This window comes from Meriones unguiculatus, chromosome 9, assembly GCF_030254825.1.
Source record: "Meriones unguiculatus strain TT.TT164.6M chromosome 9, Bangor_MerUng_6.1, whole genome shotgun sequence".
NCBI classification, from domain to species: domain Eukaryota; kingdom Metazoa; phylum Chordata; class Mammalia; order Rodentia; family Muridae; genus Meriones; species Meriones unguiculatus.
The window spans coordinates 71,849,631-71,865,306 of record NC_083357.1 but is presented as its reverse complement, the minus strand read 5'-3'; the positions used below and the strand labels follow the sequence as shown (position 1 = coordinate 71,865,306).

The 15,676-nt window shown below is 41.1% G+C and overlaps 1 protein-coding gene across 7 annotated transcripts in view; it reads right to left on the bottom strand.

Annotated features, from left to right (window-relative positions):
- Window positions 1–392: 392 nt before the first annotated feature.
- The window catches only part of Zc3h13 (zinc finger CCCH-type containing 13), a 66,903-nt gene continuing 51,619 nt past the window's right edge, over window positions 393–15,676 (bottom strand). For 4 of the 7 annotated variants that reach the window (XM_060391456.1, XM_021635069.2, XM_060391457.1 and 1 more), the window contains 7 exons: window positions 14,407–14,510; window positions 12,897–14,087; window positions 11,766–12,272; window positions 8,388–8,540; window positions 7,111–7,311; window positions 5,082–5,245; window positions 393–1,218 (listed from right to left, as the gene is read on the bottom strand). In XM_060391456.1, the coding sequence (XP_060247439.1) occupies window positions 1,048–1,218; window positions 5,082–5,245; window positions 7,111–7,311; window positions 8,388–8,540; window positions 11,766–12,272; window positions 12,897–14,087; window positions 14,407–14,510 (2,491 nt within the window). In that variant the 3' untranslated portion in view covers window positions 393–1,047. Of the gene's footprint in view, window positions 1,219–5,064; window positions 5,246–7,110; window positions 7,312–8,387; window positions 8,541–11,765; window positions 12,273–12,896; window positions 14,088–14,406; window positions 14,511–15,676 lie in introns of all 7 variants that reach the window. The other 3 variants (XM_060391458.1, XM_021635073.2, XM_060391459.1) reach the window with 2 other exon arrangements.

Sequence of the window (15,676 nt, the reverse complement as noted above, 5' to 3'; positions counted from 1 at the left end):
ACACAGGCTCATGGCTTCAACAAAACCCCTGAAAAGCCAGGAGCAGATTCAGACACTTCCTTTACTATCACCTCAGTTCTACTGTCTGCCTGAATCCCTCAACCTGCAGTCCGTCCCAAGTCCTCCTAAGAGGACGTCATGAGTTAAACACACAGAGAACAAAGCATTCTCAAATTTAGAGAAGTAAACTTTACATAGTACAGGATGGAGGAAGGCGGCTCAGCATGAACATGTGGTGGGAGGGTTTTTACCCTGATGACAGGCTGGTGAACTCTTCATTTGCTTCCAGAATTTTATCTTCCAATATCCTCACACATAGACATGAAACTATAATCCTGATGATATATGTTTCCAGGTGTCTGGAGTGCGATTAATAAAGAGCAAGGGAAATCTACAACAAGGGAACATACATTTATTAAAAATAAAATAGCACACAGTCTCTGATAATGAACAATTAAACCCCATCAAGAGTTCAAAGACTTCCAATATATAATGTAGCAATGTACATGTGTAAAAAAATCCCATGGAGTCATTTATTTTAGAATATTCAAAGAAACAAAAAAGCCCACTTGGGCTTTTGGAGGAGACCGCCTCCAGATGCACCCTAGGCAGGATCCCTTGGTGCTCTGTACGGCACTGCAGTCTGTGCAACAGCTTCCATCTTCGTCCTTTCTGAGCAAGGTCAATTTCTGTGTGATAATCCAGACTAAAAATCAGTGCTTTTATTTCACAGGAAGTATTCATAGGCTGGAAGAGCAGGGGTGACCTGGTCTCCTAAAATCTTCAATTTTAATGAAGACATGGACGAAACTACGAAATCTAGATGCTTTCACATTATTTTGCCTGAGTGTCAATTACTGTATAAAAATTAATGTAAAATCTTAAATAAACCAAAACTGGTGTCTCTAAAGACTGAAGTTCTTCATTCGTGGTGTGGCTGATGAATCTTCTGTCTCTGTAATTAGCAATGCCTTCAAACCGAAGAACTTCAAGAAAGATGACGCACTGCTGAGAAGACAGAACTGAAGGGCCGTCCTTGGTTTCTGTCTAGGACACACACAGCTCGTGCTGGATACTGGATGGTGCTACTTTACCATCATCAGTCTTCTCTTGCCCGGGGGCATGGCAGGTGGTCTTCCTCTTAAATAACCGAAGGCTCAGCCGAAGCAGCTCATTGTCTACCATGGGAGCGCTTGTGTATGTCTGCTTCACAGTCCCCTATTTGGACGAGAGAAAAGCAACAAGCTGTACATTGCTGGGCAACGGGGGGAGAGAGAGGCAGGGTAGCCCCACCCCAAGCCCAACATTAGCTGAGCCCTGACTCTGAAGTCCACCAATGTTAAAGCAAAGTTGGGCTCTGTCCAAGACCAAGCAAGCACGCTTCAGAGGACAAGGTGGGGGACCCAGTAGTTCCCAACGAGTAATCACTGCGGCTAGTCCACATCTCTAATGAGAAGCAAGCACTGGCGCCCAGCAGAGGCAGCATGTGCTGAGCTCCTGCTTCTCTTGGGGATGCAACAGTGCCCATCCTGCTGACGCACACTTGTACTCAACCCTGCTTTTGCCTGACAGTGAGAGAAGAATTGCTTCTTTCTCATTTGTCCTTCACAAGCTAAACACTCTTCACGCCTTAAGAGCCTGTAACACCTGGGCTGAAGGACTGGATAAAGCGAACTTTTTATGTGCAATTCTATGAGATTAACTATATACAGACTCATGCAAACACGGTGGCGATCGGGTAGACAGGGTCTGTCCTCAGTGAAACACCCGCTCATATTCTCAGCCCTCACCCTGGCAACCACTGCAGTCTTCCATTGTTGACCTCTCCCAGAATATCACAGAAATATAACCCAAGCCTACGCTATTGCTGTTAGTTCCTCTCTTTAGCATAATGCCTTTGAGATTCATGCATGCTGCTCAAGATGCCAACGGTTTGGTTATGATTTGCTGGTAGCGACTACTATTCGGGCTGTGTTACAGTTTACCGACTGGCTACAGTTTACTGACACGGGAGGTGGTTTCAGTCTGGGAACAGTGTGGTCAAGTTTTAGCTCCTTAGGCTATTGATACAGGTAATTAACAGAATTTCACTGCAGTCTTAATTTACACTCCCTAATGGCTAGTGATGACACATCTATTCATGTGCTTAATAGCTATCCACATTGGCATAATGTCTGTTTAAATATTTTACCATTTTTAAAAACTTAATTTTCTTATTAATTAATTTCTTATTAATTCTTGAGAATATTTGGGATACTGATGAAGTACATACTGTAAGTACTGTCTCCCACTGTTTGTCATTTCATTTTCTTATCAGGTTCCTAATTCACGAAGATGAATATTTTATAATAAAAAATTAATTTTAAAAATCAAAACTATTTTATACTCTCCCCTGCCTCTCTTAACTGGTCATCTTTTTGTCTGTCTGCTTGCAGAATCTGCTCACTTCCATTTAGCTCAAATTCTATTCTTTTACCAATACTAAAGAGATCTTGGTTGGATTTTTTAATAGAATTTTATAAAATCTGCAGAGCAGTTTTTCAGAGACTCATAGTAGGGGTTTGATATGTAGATCATACTGAATGACTTTAGAACACTGACCAGTCTTTCATTTCCAAGGTAACTCATATTTGCCTGTTGTCCAGGAGTCACTTCATATATTCCTGGATTTGATTCCCAACATTTTTGAGGATCTTTATGACCATCTTCACAAGAAAGGATGAGGAGCAGTTTTATTGCTAGAGCTGTGATATCAGCTGGGAAGTGCTCCTGATTTTCCTCAGCTTTCTGGAAACACTGTGCAGAATCAGTGTTTGTTTTCACTGTTGTATCTCTTTTCTTTTTCTTTTTTTTTAATATTTAGCAGATTTAAGAGTGGAAAGTTCAGTTTTAGAAGGATCTAAATTGAGGTAGATATAAAGCTACTTAAGCTTCCTGTTACTTCTTACACAGACTTGGTAGTTTGAGAACTCAGTCTACTCCTTATTACTAAACAGAACTTTATATGGGAACTTTTATTTTCTTGTTCAGTGCTGGGGATTGAACCCAGAGCCTTGGGCATGTCAGTCAAACCCTCTACCACGGAGCCATACCCCAGGCTCTACTAATCTCCTACCAGCCGTGGTATCTGTAGTATCATCTCCACTTTTATGCTCAGTACGGCTCATTTGTGGATTCTTCTTAATCAGTTTAGCCAGAATACTATTCATTTTTTAAACGAACAAACAAAAACAGCTTAAGGTTTAACTATTTCTCTAATGTCCTTCCATCTCCAATCTTGTTAATTTGCTATTATTTCCTTCCTTTTATTTGCTATATGTGTGCTATTTAATACTATGATGCTAAAATGATAAACTCATATACAATAGGTATTTGTTTCTTCCTATTTTTTTCCAAAGGTACTTTATACTTAACACACTTCAAAGTAATTCTCCTATAAAGAGACGATGTCAACTATGTGGTTAATAATTTTTCCACTTTTGTCATTAGAAAGGAATTCTAGCCCTTCTCCCAGGATACAGTCTTGTTTAATACTTCTCTTTTATAATAAGATAAAACTTAATCTCAGCATTCCTCACGAGGATGTTGAGCATTAGAAACTGTTCTTTGGTTTTGTCTCCTTCTTTCACCTTGTGCTGTTATTTGTAATCCAGGTTGGCTTTAAACTCAAGATCCTCCTACCTAAACCTGAGTAGAGTTCACAAGCCTGAACTACCAGGCCAAGCTAGTGCTGATGTCTTTAAGACTGAGAAATCTAAATGCTCGCAACTCTTTCTGCAGATGGGTCAATTAAAACATTTATAATGAGTCATTCAAGTGTCACAATGTGTCATATGGTCCATTCATTAATTATCTGTACTCTAAATGACAAGATGAAAGGTTCTAAACAATTCTCCACAAGAGTTTTCAGGGGTGTCCGAGCTGCTATAGTTTTTGAGGGACACAATGGTCCCATAAATATTTTTTATACAAAGCAGGCAGTATCCTGAAGATACTGGCATACTTATTAGAACCAGCTATAACATGATGCAAGTGCTAATTTACAATTGAACAATTAGGATGATGGTGGCTGTTGTTAGTGCCCAACTGCAGAGGACTCACGATACACATGCCTAGGGAGGGGGGTGGTAATACTCTCAAGAGAAATGTTGAGTTGAGAAAGGCAGCCAGCAAAGATGGCCATCCAGGCAGACGAATGAGGAGATAGTAAGTAAAACAGGAAGAGCAAAAGAGAATGATGACTATAACTTTTTCAAAACATAATTTTGAGCCAGGCCGAAAGACGATAGATAGATAGATAGATAGATAGATAGATAGATAGATAGATAGATAGATAGATAGAGAGATAGATAGATAGATAGATAGATAGATAAGTAAGATAGGATGGATGGGTGGGCAGGCAGACTGGCGGATGGGCTGAGATAGACAGGTAGACAGACAGACAGACAGACAGACAGAGAGATAAACAGAGTGTGTGGGGGGAGACAGAGACAGAGGGAAGGAAACAGAGGGGCAGAAGATATGGAAAGAGATACAGAAGGAGAGACAGAGAGAACACTCATAGAAGCCAGAAGACTGCACAAAATAGATTATTATTATTTAGAGGATTGATATTTGCCCAGCTTTAGTGATTTAAGCTTACAAAATAAAGTATAGTTTCTCTGTGTCAATTATTTTGGGAGTTAGGGGGGGTTAAAGAAAAACTGTTGCTTTATTAATTTCATGCTACAACACAACAACTAGAGTCCCAGTTTCCAACTTTAAAAAACCAAAGACTCCTTCAATTTCTCATCAGATCCCTCGCTTATCTAAACTACCTCTTATTTCTCATCTTTAGTATCCTCCAGTAAATGCTTATATACTTCAATATGTTTTCTTTTCTCACATGCAAAACATTTCATATAAGGTTTTTGTGCATGAAGTGTAGAATGACAACTGCCAACCACAACCACCACTCATCAATACTCCTGAGGATGAAATGTGAATTCTTCCTTTATGTGTCTGGCAACTAGGAAAGCAGATTCACAAAAACAGTCAAGATTAAAAAAAACATATTATTCCTACCACCCACTGCGTGGTACCTTTTCGTTCTTCACAAGCTGCTTCCGGATTGCAGAGTCCCGTCGGAAACATAATGCTTTACAACATGGCCCCAGGTCACTAAGAAGACTGGCTCGCTCCTCTTTTCGCAGTAAAGCAGCCATGTTGAGAGCCCCTAGTTCATGTTCGAAAAGGCCGTCTGCATCTTTCAATCAAAACAAGTATGCATTAAGTTTCCCTAGGAGGCAAGTGTCACCACTGACTTATCTGAACACTTCAAGAACCTTAGTGAATGACTTGTAGCAGCAATGGCTTCCTGTGAAGGGACCTTCAACACGTAGTTATGTTTCAGTTCTTAATAGAAACAATTGTGTGATGCGATTTTAAATTTAAGATGTTTCAAAAGCGGACTTCAGAGGGAAAATGAGGCCACTGATAACTGACTTGGAAGGAAGGTCCAGGAAGAACATTTACACCAACTCCAGTGTCTGGCCTAATACTCTCTACCACACACAGCCCTGGATTTCAGGACTGTTCTACACCAAGAGACAAATGTAGTCACGGCAGAGACAGTGACCGCTACAACCTCAACTAAGAGCAGTGAGGTGGTAGCCAGATGTCTCAGCCACATAAACGCCAGGACAATGTGTTAAAGCCACAAAAACGTGGCTTTAAATCGTACCATAGAAGGGAAAAAGAAGAGCACTCGACACACGCATCGACTCTCTCATATACACACACACACACACACACACACACACACACACACAGGAGGAAAATTTTGATTAAAACATTAGGCTGGGATAAGGTAAACAAAAAATGGGGTTAGCAGGAATTATTTTCTGAAGGCTACAGATCTAACCAAAGTAAAAACAATGTGGCAAGAACGCTTAGGCCACTTTTCAGGTTACAAAATATTCACAATCACAATTTATTAGTAGTATTAAAATTGAGAATTTTACTGATTATGGGAATAGGCCAAAGAAAATGGGCTCATGAAACTTTTGAAACAATTTCCCCCCAATTTTTTGTTTAAACTTTTATGGACATAATATAAATGTGTTAAATCATGGCGTTTTCGCTTTCACACCATCCCCTTGTTTATGTATCTGCTCAGCCTCAGCCTCTCACTGACAAAAGAATTAGTAAGCTACAAAACAAACAACAGAACAAAACCACTAGAATCCATACATTAAAAGGTTCAGATTTGCTGGATGTGGTAGCACATGCCTTTAATTCCACACTCAGGAGGCAGAGGCAGGTGGATCTCTGTGAGCTCAAGGCCAGCCTGGTCTACAAAGCCAGTACAGGACAGCCAGGGCTTCCACAGAGAAACCCTGTCTTGAAAAACAAAACCAAACAAAAAGTTGAGATTTACTAAAAGTTGTTGAGATAAGGTGAAAAATAATTCAGATAAGTATTTTCTGACTAAATCCTAACAGTCAAACATAAGCACAGAAGCACTGTTGGCAGTATTTTACCTGGTGGAGCAATTACAACTACACCTCAGGGGAACAGAAGACGACGAAGAGATGAAGTGACAAACAAGGTGTTCTCTGGGATACAGATCATGGGCCGTACCCACCACGCTAAACCACTCTGTTAAAGGCTCAACCTAGATGTTCCAGTTTGGGTAGATTCCTCTGCTTGTTTCCAGGTAAAAAGGGTGTCAAGTCGCCCACAGTTTACTTAGGAAAACACCTACCAATTTCCTGGAACTGTTTGTTTAGCCTTGGACAAACCTCTGCGCACCCTGACACATGAACTTACCTGTTAAAAGCAATGTTCTCTTTTCTACGGGGCTGCAATTGAGCCTAGCCTTCTGCCTATGCTCTGCCACACAGAGCTAAACCTTCAGCCCTCAAAAATATTTTTAATATAGAACGTTCTTTTTCTTACTTTACAACTTTTTTCCCCCCAGAATTAAGCCTTTCTTGAACCTAAGGAATAATATAAATAACTCTTAACACAGTTCCTAGAACACAAGGTCTACAAGACAACCAAATGGAACTGTTCCCAAGAGCACACTAACAGCTACAGCATGGTACAGTTAAGGAAAAATGAAGTTACCTTTTGGTTTTTCTAGAAGCTGTTGACATGTTTCTTTAACTTTAGTGAAGAGCTCAGAACCTGCCAACCTTTTAGAAATCCCAACTCGTAGTAGAACAGCTCCAGGTGTGAACTTTAAGAGTGCAGCCCCAGGCTCTCTTGGTTCTTTTGGATGCTTTGGCATAAGCCCAGACCAGTCCACATCTATCACATCTAATGGATCTGTAAGAAAGTTAAGGAATTAAAGACAGGACTTTATTTTACACCAAGAAACTGCAATCTGAGGCTGGGAAGATGGCTCGGCAGAGAGAGGTGCCTGCAGTCAAAGCTGTCAACCTCAGTTTGAGTCTAGGAACGCACATGGTGGAAGAGCAGACTCTCAAGAGTTGTCCCTTTGAGCTCCACACACGCCACATATCATATGCCTCACCCCCAACAAAAAAATAAGTGAAAGAACGTAAAAGACTAATGTGGTGAATATTAATGCATAGCAGATAATCTACTGAAAAGGATGTCACAAATATAAGGTCAAATGAAGTAAGTATATTTTATATATCCAGACCAAGTAAAGCGATTCCTTATGATAAAAACAACAAAATGAAATAAATTAAGTAGGTGTGCGGCACATGCCTATAACCCCAGGGCTTGGGAAGATACAGTCAGGAGAATCAGAAGTTCAAGGTTATCCTCAGCTATAGAGCAGGTTTGAAGTCAGATTGGGTTACTCCTGTCTCAAAAAATAAAATAAAATAAATGAATGAATCAAATGAATGAAAAAATTGTGCAATAAGACCCTGACTGATTCAAACAGCTCCTTAGTGTGTCAGGAGTACTGCTTCAGTGTCCACTCAAATGAGCAGGAAAATACGCGGAACACAGTAAGGACACATGGAATGGACACATTTCAGAAAAAGAACTACATTAACAAGGTTCAAACAGCTTTCAACTACCTCAGTTTTCAAAAGTTGTTTAAGTTGGCTTGGGCCACCACAGTTGTGAAGGCCTGCACCACACACCTGCCATGTCAGACACTGGCAAGCAACTGGGGTTTGGTGAGGTTCTGGATGAGATAAGTAAGAATCTTAAACTCTGGAAAAGAAATCTTACAATTCTGCTCTTCCTTAGGACACTCTTCCACAGGCAGTGTGGATCAAGAATACAGATACATGCACTGTAACATTCTTCCTAGTGGCCTTCCTTCATTAAGACATACTGGGAAGTCTAAGTGCCCCTTACTTCTTACAGCATGGACGAGAACACACGACACACCAACTCTTCTGAGCTCTGCAGTGTATTACCTGGCATCTTCTCCTCCTCCTGCTGGTCCTCTCTCTTTTCTGCATCCCCTGCCAGAATTTCATCTAGCTCGTCATCACTGATGGGCTCATATCCTTCCCCAGCACCAGATCCTAGTGAATGTGCATCATCTAACTTGGATTCGTCGTCTCCTGCTACACAGACAAATTAAGCTCATGTCATAAATAAATAAACAAACAAAACACAATAAACAGAAGGGAGTGATATCTAGTGGAACTGAAAGGCAGAGACTATTGGGAACAATAAAAGGTCATAAAAAAAAAAAGCTGAATTCTTTTTTAAAGCCAGAAAACTACATTTCTTAGCCAAACACTTGATAATTTAACCAGAAAAATAAATTTTACTAGTTATAGTTAATATTAAGAACACAGTAGCAATACCTAAACACAATGTAAGGTCACAACTAAAACACAGAAGCAATGCTGAGTACGCACACTATACTGACAGTTTCACACATGTGTTACCCTGCTTCCCTCCCTCTTCCCTCTCCTTCCTGTTGGAGCACTTCTTCCACAAGTCCCCATTCCTATGTTGTGTTGTCTCTCTGATAATAACACCTGAGCATTGAGAAAATCTAATTTCAAAAGGCTGCAGTAAAAAAAGCAAGCTATAGTAACTTTTTTAACCAAATAAACTCATTTTAAAAACTCACAAACCTATTTCAAACTGTACTTTAAGCTCAAGTCTTAGTCTATGATATTTAGCTCATAATACATACCTTATAATAGTGAGGCACAAATGTGAAAATGCTTTTAATTGCCCCTACCTCTCAATTCTGCTTCTCTGTCTCAATATTTTCTTTTCCTTAATGAATAAAAATTTTGGAAGAATGCTGTAATAATATACGATCAAAGTGTTTTCTATGGCACCAGTAGCATAAATTCTATTTTGTTATTTTATCGACTTTTTCTCTCAATTGTTCCCAGGGTACACTTTTATTTCCTGCTGAGTTAGTTGTAAACCTAGTCCCCAAACTATAAATATGCTTAATTATTTCTAAACTATGTATTTTATGGATCTATAACCCTTGTTTTCAAACTGTAATAACAGGCTCATGGGCATGCATTTGCAGCTTAAAAAGTATGAGGCTATGAAATCTTTCTAATAATTCTAATAGTTTTTCTACTTTTCAAAGAAAAGCCCTTTATGTACTCTCTATTATTCTCAGTAATATCAAAATGCTCCTCGTTTATGAGGTCAGTGCACAGCACCCTTAGTGAGCTTTCATACAAGAACACCTTCTTTGACCACCCTGAGCAGTGAACTGTTACTAAGGAGAAGCGTGACCTAGGGCTTTACCCCTTCTCAGCCAATTACACTTTTATGCTCTGTAACTTGGTTGGTCAGCAGAGCTGATTTTCGGTTTCTTCAGTTTGAAAATCTTGACCAGCTTAATCTATACACACAGCCCACAAGCAGAGCAGCTGCACTGTTTCATCAAGATCGTCAGACCTGGTTGCCTGGAGCAGCAGCAGCTGATGGCTTTGTGCTCCCAGCTGAGTGGTCCAAGGAAGCACGGGTGGGTCTGAGACACGTGCATCACTGAAGCACAGGTCAGCATGGGTAGCAACCCCTGAGAGCGGCACTGCTGTGGCTCCTGAACGCCTCTTCCACAGCAGTCTCCTCCCCATCGATGGCTTGCTGATTACTCTTTACTATTAAAAAGTCTGCACTTCACCAATATCCCCACTAACTCATCTCCAAGCAAACAATTCTATATTATAATACTAAGACATTTCTAAACATAAATGTACATAATGGAGTTTAGGTTGTCGAGCTTATCTAACTGGCTTTTTTCTACCTTGCGTTGAGTAAAATATTTACACAGTACAGCAAAAGATTCACTTCTAAATTTTTATGCCCTATTATCTGTGGTCACAATAAAGAAGTAATATATTCAATATGAAGACAGTGACTCCATCCTAAAAGACCTATTATAATAATTAGTTCAATTATATTCAATTACATCTACACTGTGTGTGAAGAACGCACACATAGGCAGAGTATCCGCAACACAATACATCCATCCTCACATAGTCCTCATGACAAAGGATAAAAGCAATGAGTCATAAAAAGGAGGCTATAGGGAAGAAAACACGGGAAAGTCATTCTCATACAGTGCAGAGATGTTTACGCAGACAGACACAGCACAGTGGAGGCTGAAAGGGCAGCTGCACTTCGCAGAGAAACCTCCACAAGACAAGTGATACAATAAGGTTTTTGGTTTAAGAGACGATAAAAGGGAAAAGGAAGGATAAAGAAAGGTGAGAGAGTAGAAATGCCTGTGTCACGTTGTCTATGGCCAGGGATAAATACTTAAACAGTAATATTTCATTATTTTTGAATTGCTGTAGGACAGCATTTGGCCACCATAAAGTCCACTGATTTAAAAAGTTACTGTTTAGCATGCGTGTGCGCGTGCACACATGCGCACACCCTTTGACTTGACAGAGACAGCTCTACCTTAGCTTTCTTCCTACTATAGTTCACCTCAATTCTGAGTATGAAGAACATGAAATCATGAGTCATGGTTTTAAAGATTTAGGCTTCCTTCATAACTAAAATGAATTGAACTGACCTGAGCTGTAACAAACTGAACTAATTGTCATAGCTTTCTTTGACTCAAGCTACTATCCTTCCTCTTCAAAATGAATCTGTCTGGCACAGTGGAGTGAAAGATGGAGGAAAAAGGCAGTGGGGACAAAGGTCCCTTTGACTCAAGACTGGTTCTGACTGGGCCAGATGGCTGATGTGGCTCCGTGTTCTTACTGGAGGACAGGGAGTGCCATCAGGCTGCTACGGTCAAACTGCCATCAAATAGTTTGGTGGGTAGTGTTATAACATGGTCACTTTCAACTGCCCTAGAAAACAGGAACCACTAACAGCTATTTCATTCCTCACTTCAAATACTGTCATGAGCTTAGGCAAGGTCCTGCTATGTAGGCGATCCTGAACACAACTCCTTGCCTCAGCCTTCCTGGAGTCAGGACTATAGATGTGAACCATTATGCTCAGGTGATTTTTTTTTTTAACATTTAAGTAAAAGATGTGGTTATTATAAGGTGATAGGTAATACGCCTAAGTGACCTTTTATTCCAATATTTAGGCAGCAATAGAAGTGACTGTTGTAGCTTTTGATGCTCTGCTCCCTACCTTTTACTTCAATCCTTACTTCTTTATTTCATTAAGCTCTTTCACCAAAGTTGCCTTGCTACTGAAATGAACACACTTTTACTCTCACAGGCTTTCAAGAATGGAGCTGGTTCGTCTGCTCACTGGTAGATGACTTGGAGAATGCTGCCCTGCAGCGAGCTGGAAAAGGGATGGGGCAATACAAGAAAGAACAGTGGCACCCTCACCTTCCAGACTCTCTGTTCTTTCAGCTTTACTCACATCTTCAAATCCTTGCACAGACCCCAGGTCTCTATCCATTCTTTCTTTATCCAAGGCTACAGAGTCCCTGGAACTGCTGTCGAGGTCTCTTTCATGTTCACTCTCCAATTTGGCTTCACTGCGTTTCACAGATTCCGAATGAGAAGTCTCAAAAGTTCTATCTCGTTCTCTGTCCCTTTCTATGGGGTCAGCAATCAGTCTTTCTCTGTCCAAGTCTCTTCTTTTGTCTCGTTCTCTCTCTCGTTCCCGAAGTCTATCTCGGTCTCTGGTCCGAGGCCACTCTTTATCAGCTTCCCGGTCCCATTCCCTCTGCCTTGGATCTCTCCGGTCCCTCTCCCGCTCTCTGTCATGCTCATACCTATCTCGTTCTTGAAGTCTGTCTCTACTATCAAATGACCCAGACCTTGAATGAACCTGCCGATCTGACTCCGGGGAGCTTCTTCTTGAGCTGTGGCTTCTGGAATCCTGGCGATCTAAAGCAAGGTATACATATGTAAAGTTATCACAAGAAGCAGAAACAAAATGCTTCACTTTACAGGTCCTTACAATGTACAACGTCTCTATTTTCTATGCTCTGTTTATATATTCTGTACTTTTAGATCTGTAATCCCATACATCCAAAACCATTTTAAGGAAAAATTTATCTCTCAATTAAAGTGCTAATTAAAGTATTTTCTCAAGTGTCCTTGTCTATTTCCACTATAGACCAAAGCATCTGTAACACACACACACAGAGGAGCAGGCATTGATACAGTTGATTGTTCTAGTCTTTGATCTCTTCCCTATCTTGTTTTCTGTAGCACTGGCTGCAGGAGCGCAGAGACAGACAGTGAAATACGTAAGCCTGATCAGCAGTAAGACATACCACTAAGATCCTCATGTGAACGCTCCATTGCACATGCTTCTTCACAAGGTCGGTATGAAAGAGGCAAAAGCTGAGATTTTAATGAAATGGTTAACCGTTTGTTTTGTTTTCAACTTGTATGCAATTTCAGGCAGCACGTAAAATAACCAGTTTGGCACCACTTTAGGATTATAATTTGGATAAAATATACTACTACAGAAACACTTACTGGATCACAATTCAATTTTATTACCTGAAGAAGTACTTCGACTGGGTTCTCCACGCTTTAACTGATCAATCCTAGATTTCCTCTCTCCTGTGATCTCCAGACTTTTTGTTTTCTCTCTATCTCTGGAAGCACTATGCAGCACTCTCTTTCGACTACCCTGGTCATCCCCACTCCGATGAGCAGAATCATTTGATGGGGAGCGCAGGCGACCAGAAGTGTGGCTACGGTGACTTCGATTGCTTCCAAGACTGCTGCTTCTCTTCTGATCCACCAGCTTGCGATGTGGTGTATCTTCTAAGGTCACATGAATGGCCTCGACTTTCTCCCCTCGAGTCCGATGGCATTTTCTATGTGAGTCTTCACTGGCATTGGTACTGGAGATGGAAGCAGAGCTGGAAACGGCGGCAGAGGTAGTAGCAGCCACAGATGAGGAGGCAAGAGAAGTGGCTGAAGTACTTGTAGCAGCCACAGGAGGTGGGGGAGGGAGAAGAGAAGACAGAGGGGAAGGGGTACTACCAGGAGTGGCTGTGGCTGCACTGTGCTCTGGTTCCATGCCCTCTGTGCGATCAGGCACATCCTCATCGGACCAGTCACTAAAGGCTGTATCTTCTTTCTTCAGTGGGTCTTCGAGAATGCCATCCTTGTCAGTGGAAATGTCAATCAGCTCCTCCTTGATGGCCAGAGGGGGCGTGCGTGGACCTCTCCTCTTTTTACTCTGAGGGGCTGCTTCTTCATCAGAAACATCAGAATCACCTTTGGATCTTTTACGCTTTTTTTCAATGTTTTTCCTCTTCTGTGCTTTTTTTGGTGAAAACACTTGCCCATCTTCAGATGTCTCAAGGTTGCCCCTCTCTATTCCAACATCGTCCTCTTTTTTTTTCTTAACAGGTTTCTTTAGAGCTTTTGCTTTTTTCTTTTCATCATGGGCTCGCTCAGACCCATCGCGGTCACGATCTTCAGCTTGGCGGTGGCTAAGTAGGTCTTGTGCACGCACTCTTGAGCTATCCATGCTTTCCGCCTGCTCCCTCTGCCTATCTCCGGAAGAAACCTTCTCTTTGAGTTCTTGCTCTTCATAGCGCCTTGAACTCTCTTTTCTTTCTGATTTACGATCCTCCTCTTTCCATCTACATTGCCTGTCATCTGTGAGGTGTGATGGGCTGAGAGAACGAGATTCCTGTGGTCGTACAACCTGGCTCAAGAGTCTATGCTTTTCATCTATACAAGAAATAAATGTAGTCACATCTTCATTAGGTCAGTAAACAGAACATCACATTTAAACTACAAACTCACTTTTCATTTTAAAACCTTCAGAATGGCAATAAAAATAAAGACTTAATCTGTAAGAAACAATATTAGGAAAGGATAGTGGCCTTGTGTACAATGGTATTCCTAACACACTTCACTCACACGAAGAAACATTTAGCAGCAGAGAACAACGGCATTTTGCAAAGTCTGACTCATCAGTCGCAATGAATGTAAAAGGATGGGCTCCCGGCTGCGATGAGCATGCACAGACAGAAAACAGACTACTCACTTTTGTCATCCCCACTGTGGTAGGTGTCACTGTCTGGAGAATGCTCCCGCCTGCGCTTGGGGGACAGCCGGGGGCTGGGACTCCCTTCGTTTCTATAGCGCTTCCTAAATTTGGACAAATACAACTTATAAGTTTCCACATGGAGAAAAAGACTTCTGTGCTCTGCTTTTTACCAGGATTTCTTCACTGTAAGCAGAATGTACAATCACAGGACAGCAACACTGGTCAGAGCTGTACTCACAAAGGCCACGTGGCTTTTAATAAAATTTCTTTTACTTCATTTGCTAAAATGTACAACTGTGAATTAAAAGTCCACAGGGACACTCCTCTCATCACACACAAAACACTCAAGGGAAACTTGCCAGATCTAAATACTAGAAGCTGGTAACATACAGCAGAAAATCAATCCAATAACATTCAGCATTATAATTTGTCAACTTCATATGCCTCATGCCGAGAAGAGGAATAAGAAAAAGCCAGTGTTACTTTGGGAGCTAAAAAGCTGTGAGCATCACTTATAGCCACATTACTTTCATGCAACCTAAGTAAGTTCCTTGGGGTCCCCAAACCTAAGTTTTCACATCTGATATTGGGAGAAAAAGTAAAAGCCCTTCTCATAAGACTAAAGTGAGTTAAATACATAAGTCCAGCGCCAAATGGGCACACTTTGGGTACACTATAGAAAGTCCGGTAGTCATTTTCATAACTAAACTTTAACTGAATAGTGGCTTAAGCACTTTGGGTAAATTTTTCTCATATGCTCATTAAATTCTGACTTTTTTCATGAAATTCTAAAATTTTAAGAGTTAACACTGTTTCTAGAGACCAGGGTGAAAAGCTGAGAAAGAAAAACAGCTCCTTACACAGATGAGTGAGCATGTGAACCGGGCAGCCCAGGAAGAGCGTGACAACTCATACTAGCCCCAGCTCATGCAATTCACTGTGCAATGCTTTTTCTAGCCAGAGGTGGCCTGTTTCCGTATTGTTGAAATTGGGGTTGGCTCAGATTGTTATACATGAGAGAGCAAAGTAGAAGTCACACTATGAATATGGAGGGGCTCTGGGTTTCCGAGTCTGAACTACCTCAGGCAACAAGGTTACACAGAGGAGAAGTAGGTCCCTGGACTGCTAGACATGTGATGAGGCACTTTGGGCTATTCAGGCAGGGTAACCTTTCACATCAACTACAGATGTGTTATCAATGCTGAGTGACAAGAGCAGAGGACACACTGCCAAGCCCAGGTATAAGCTGGCCCACCTACAAAATCCT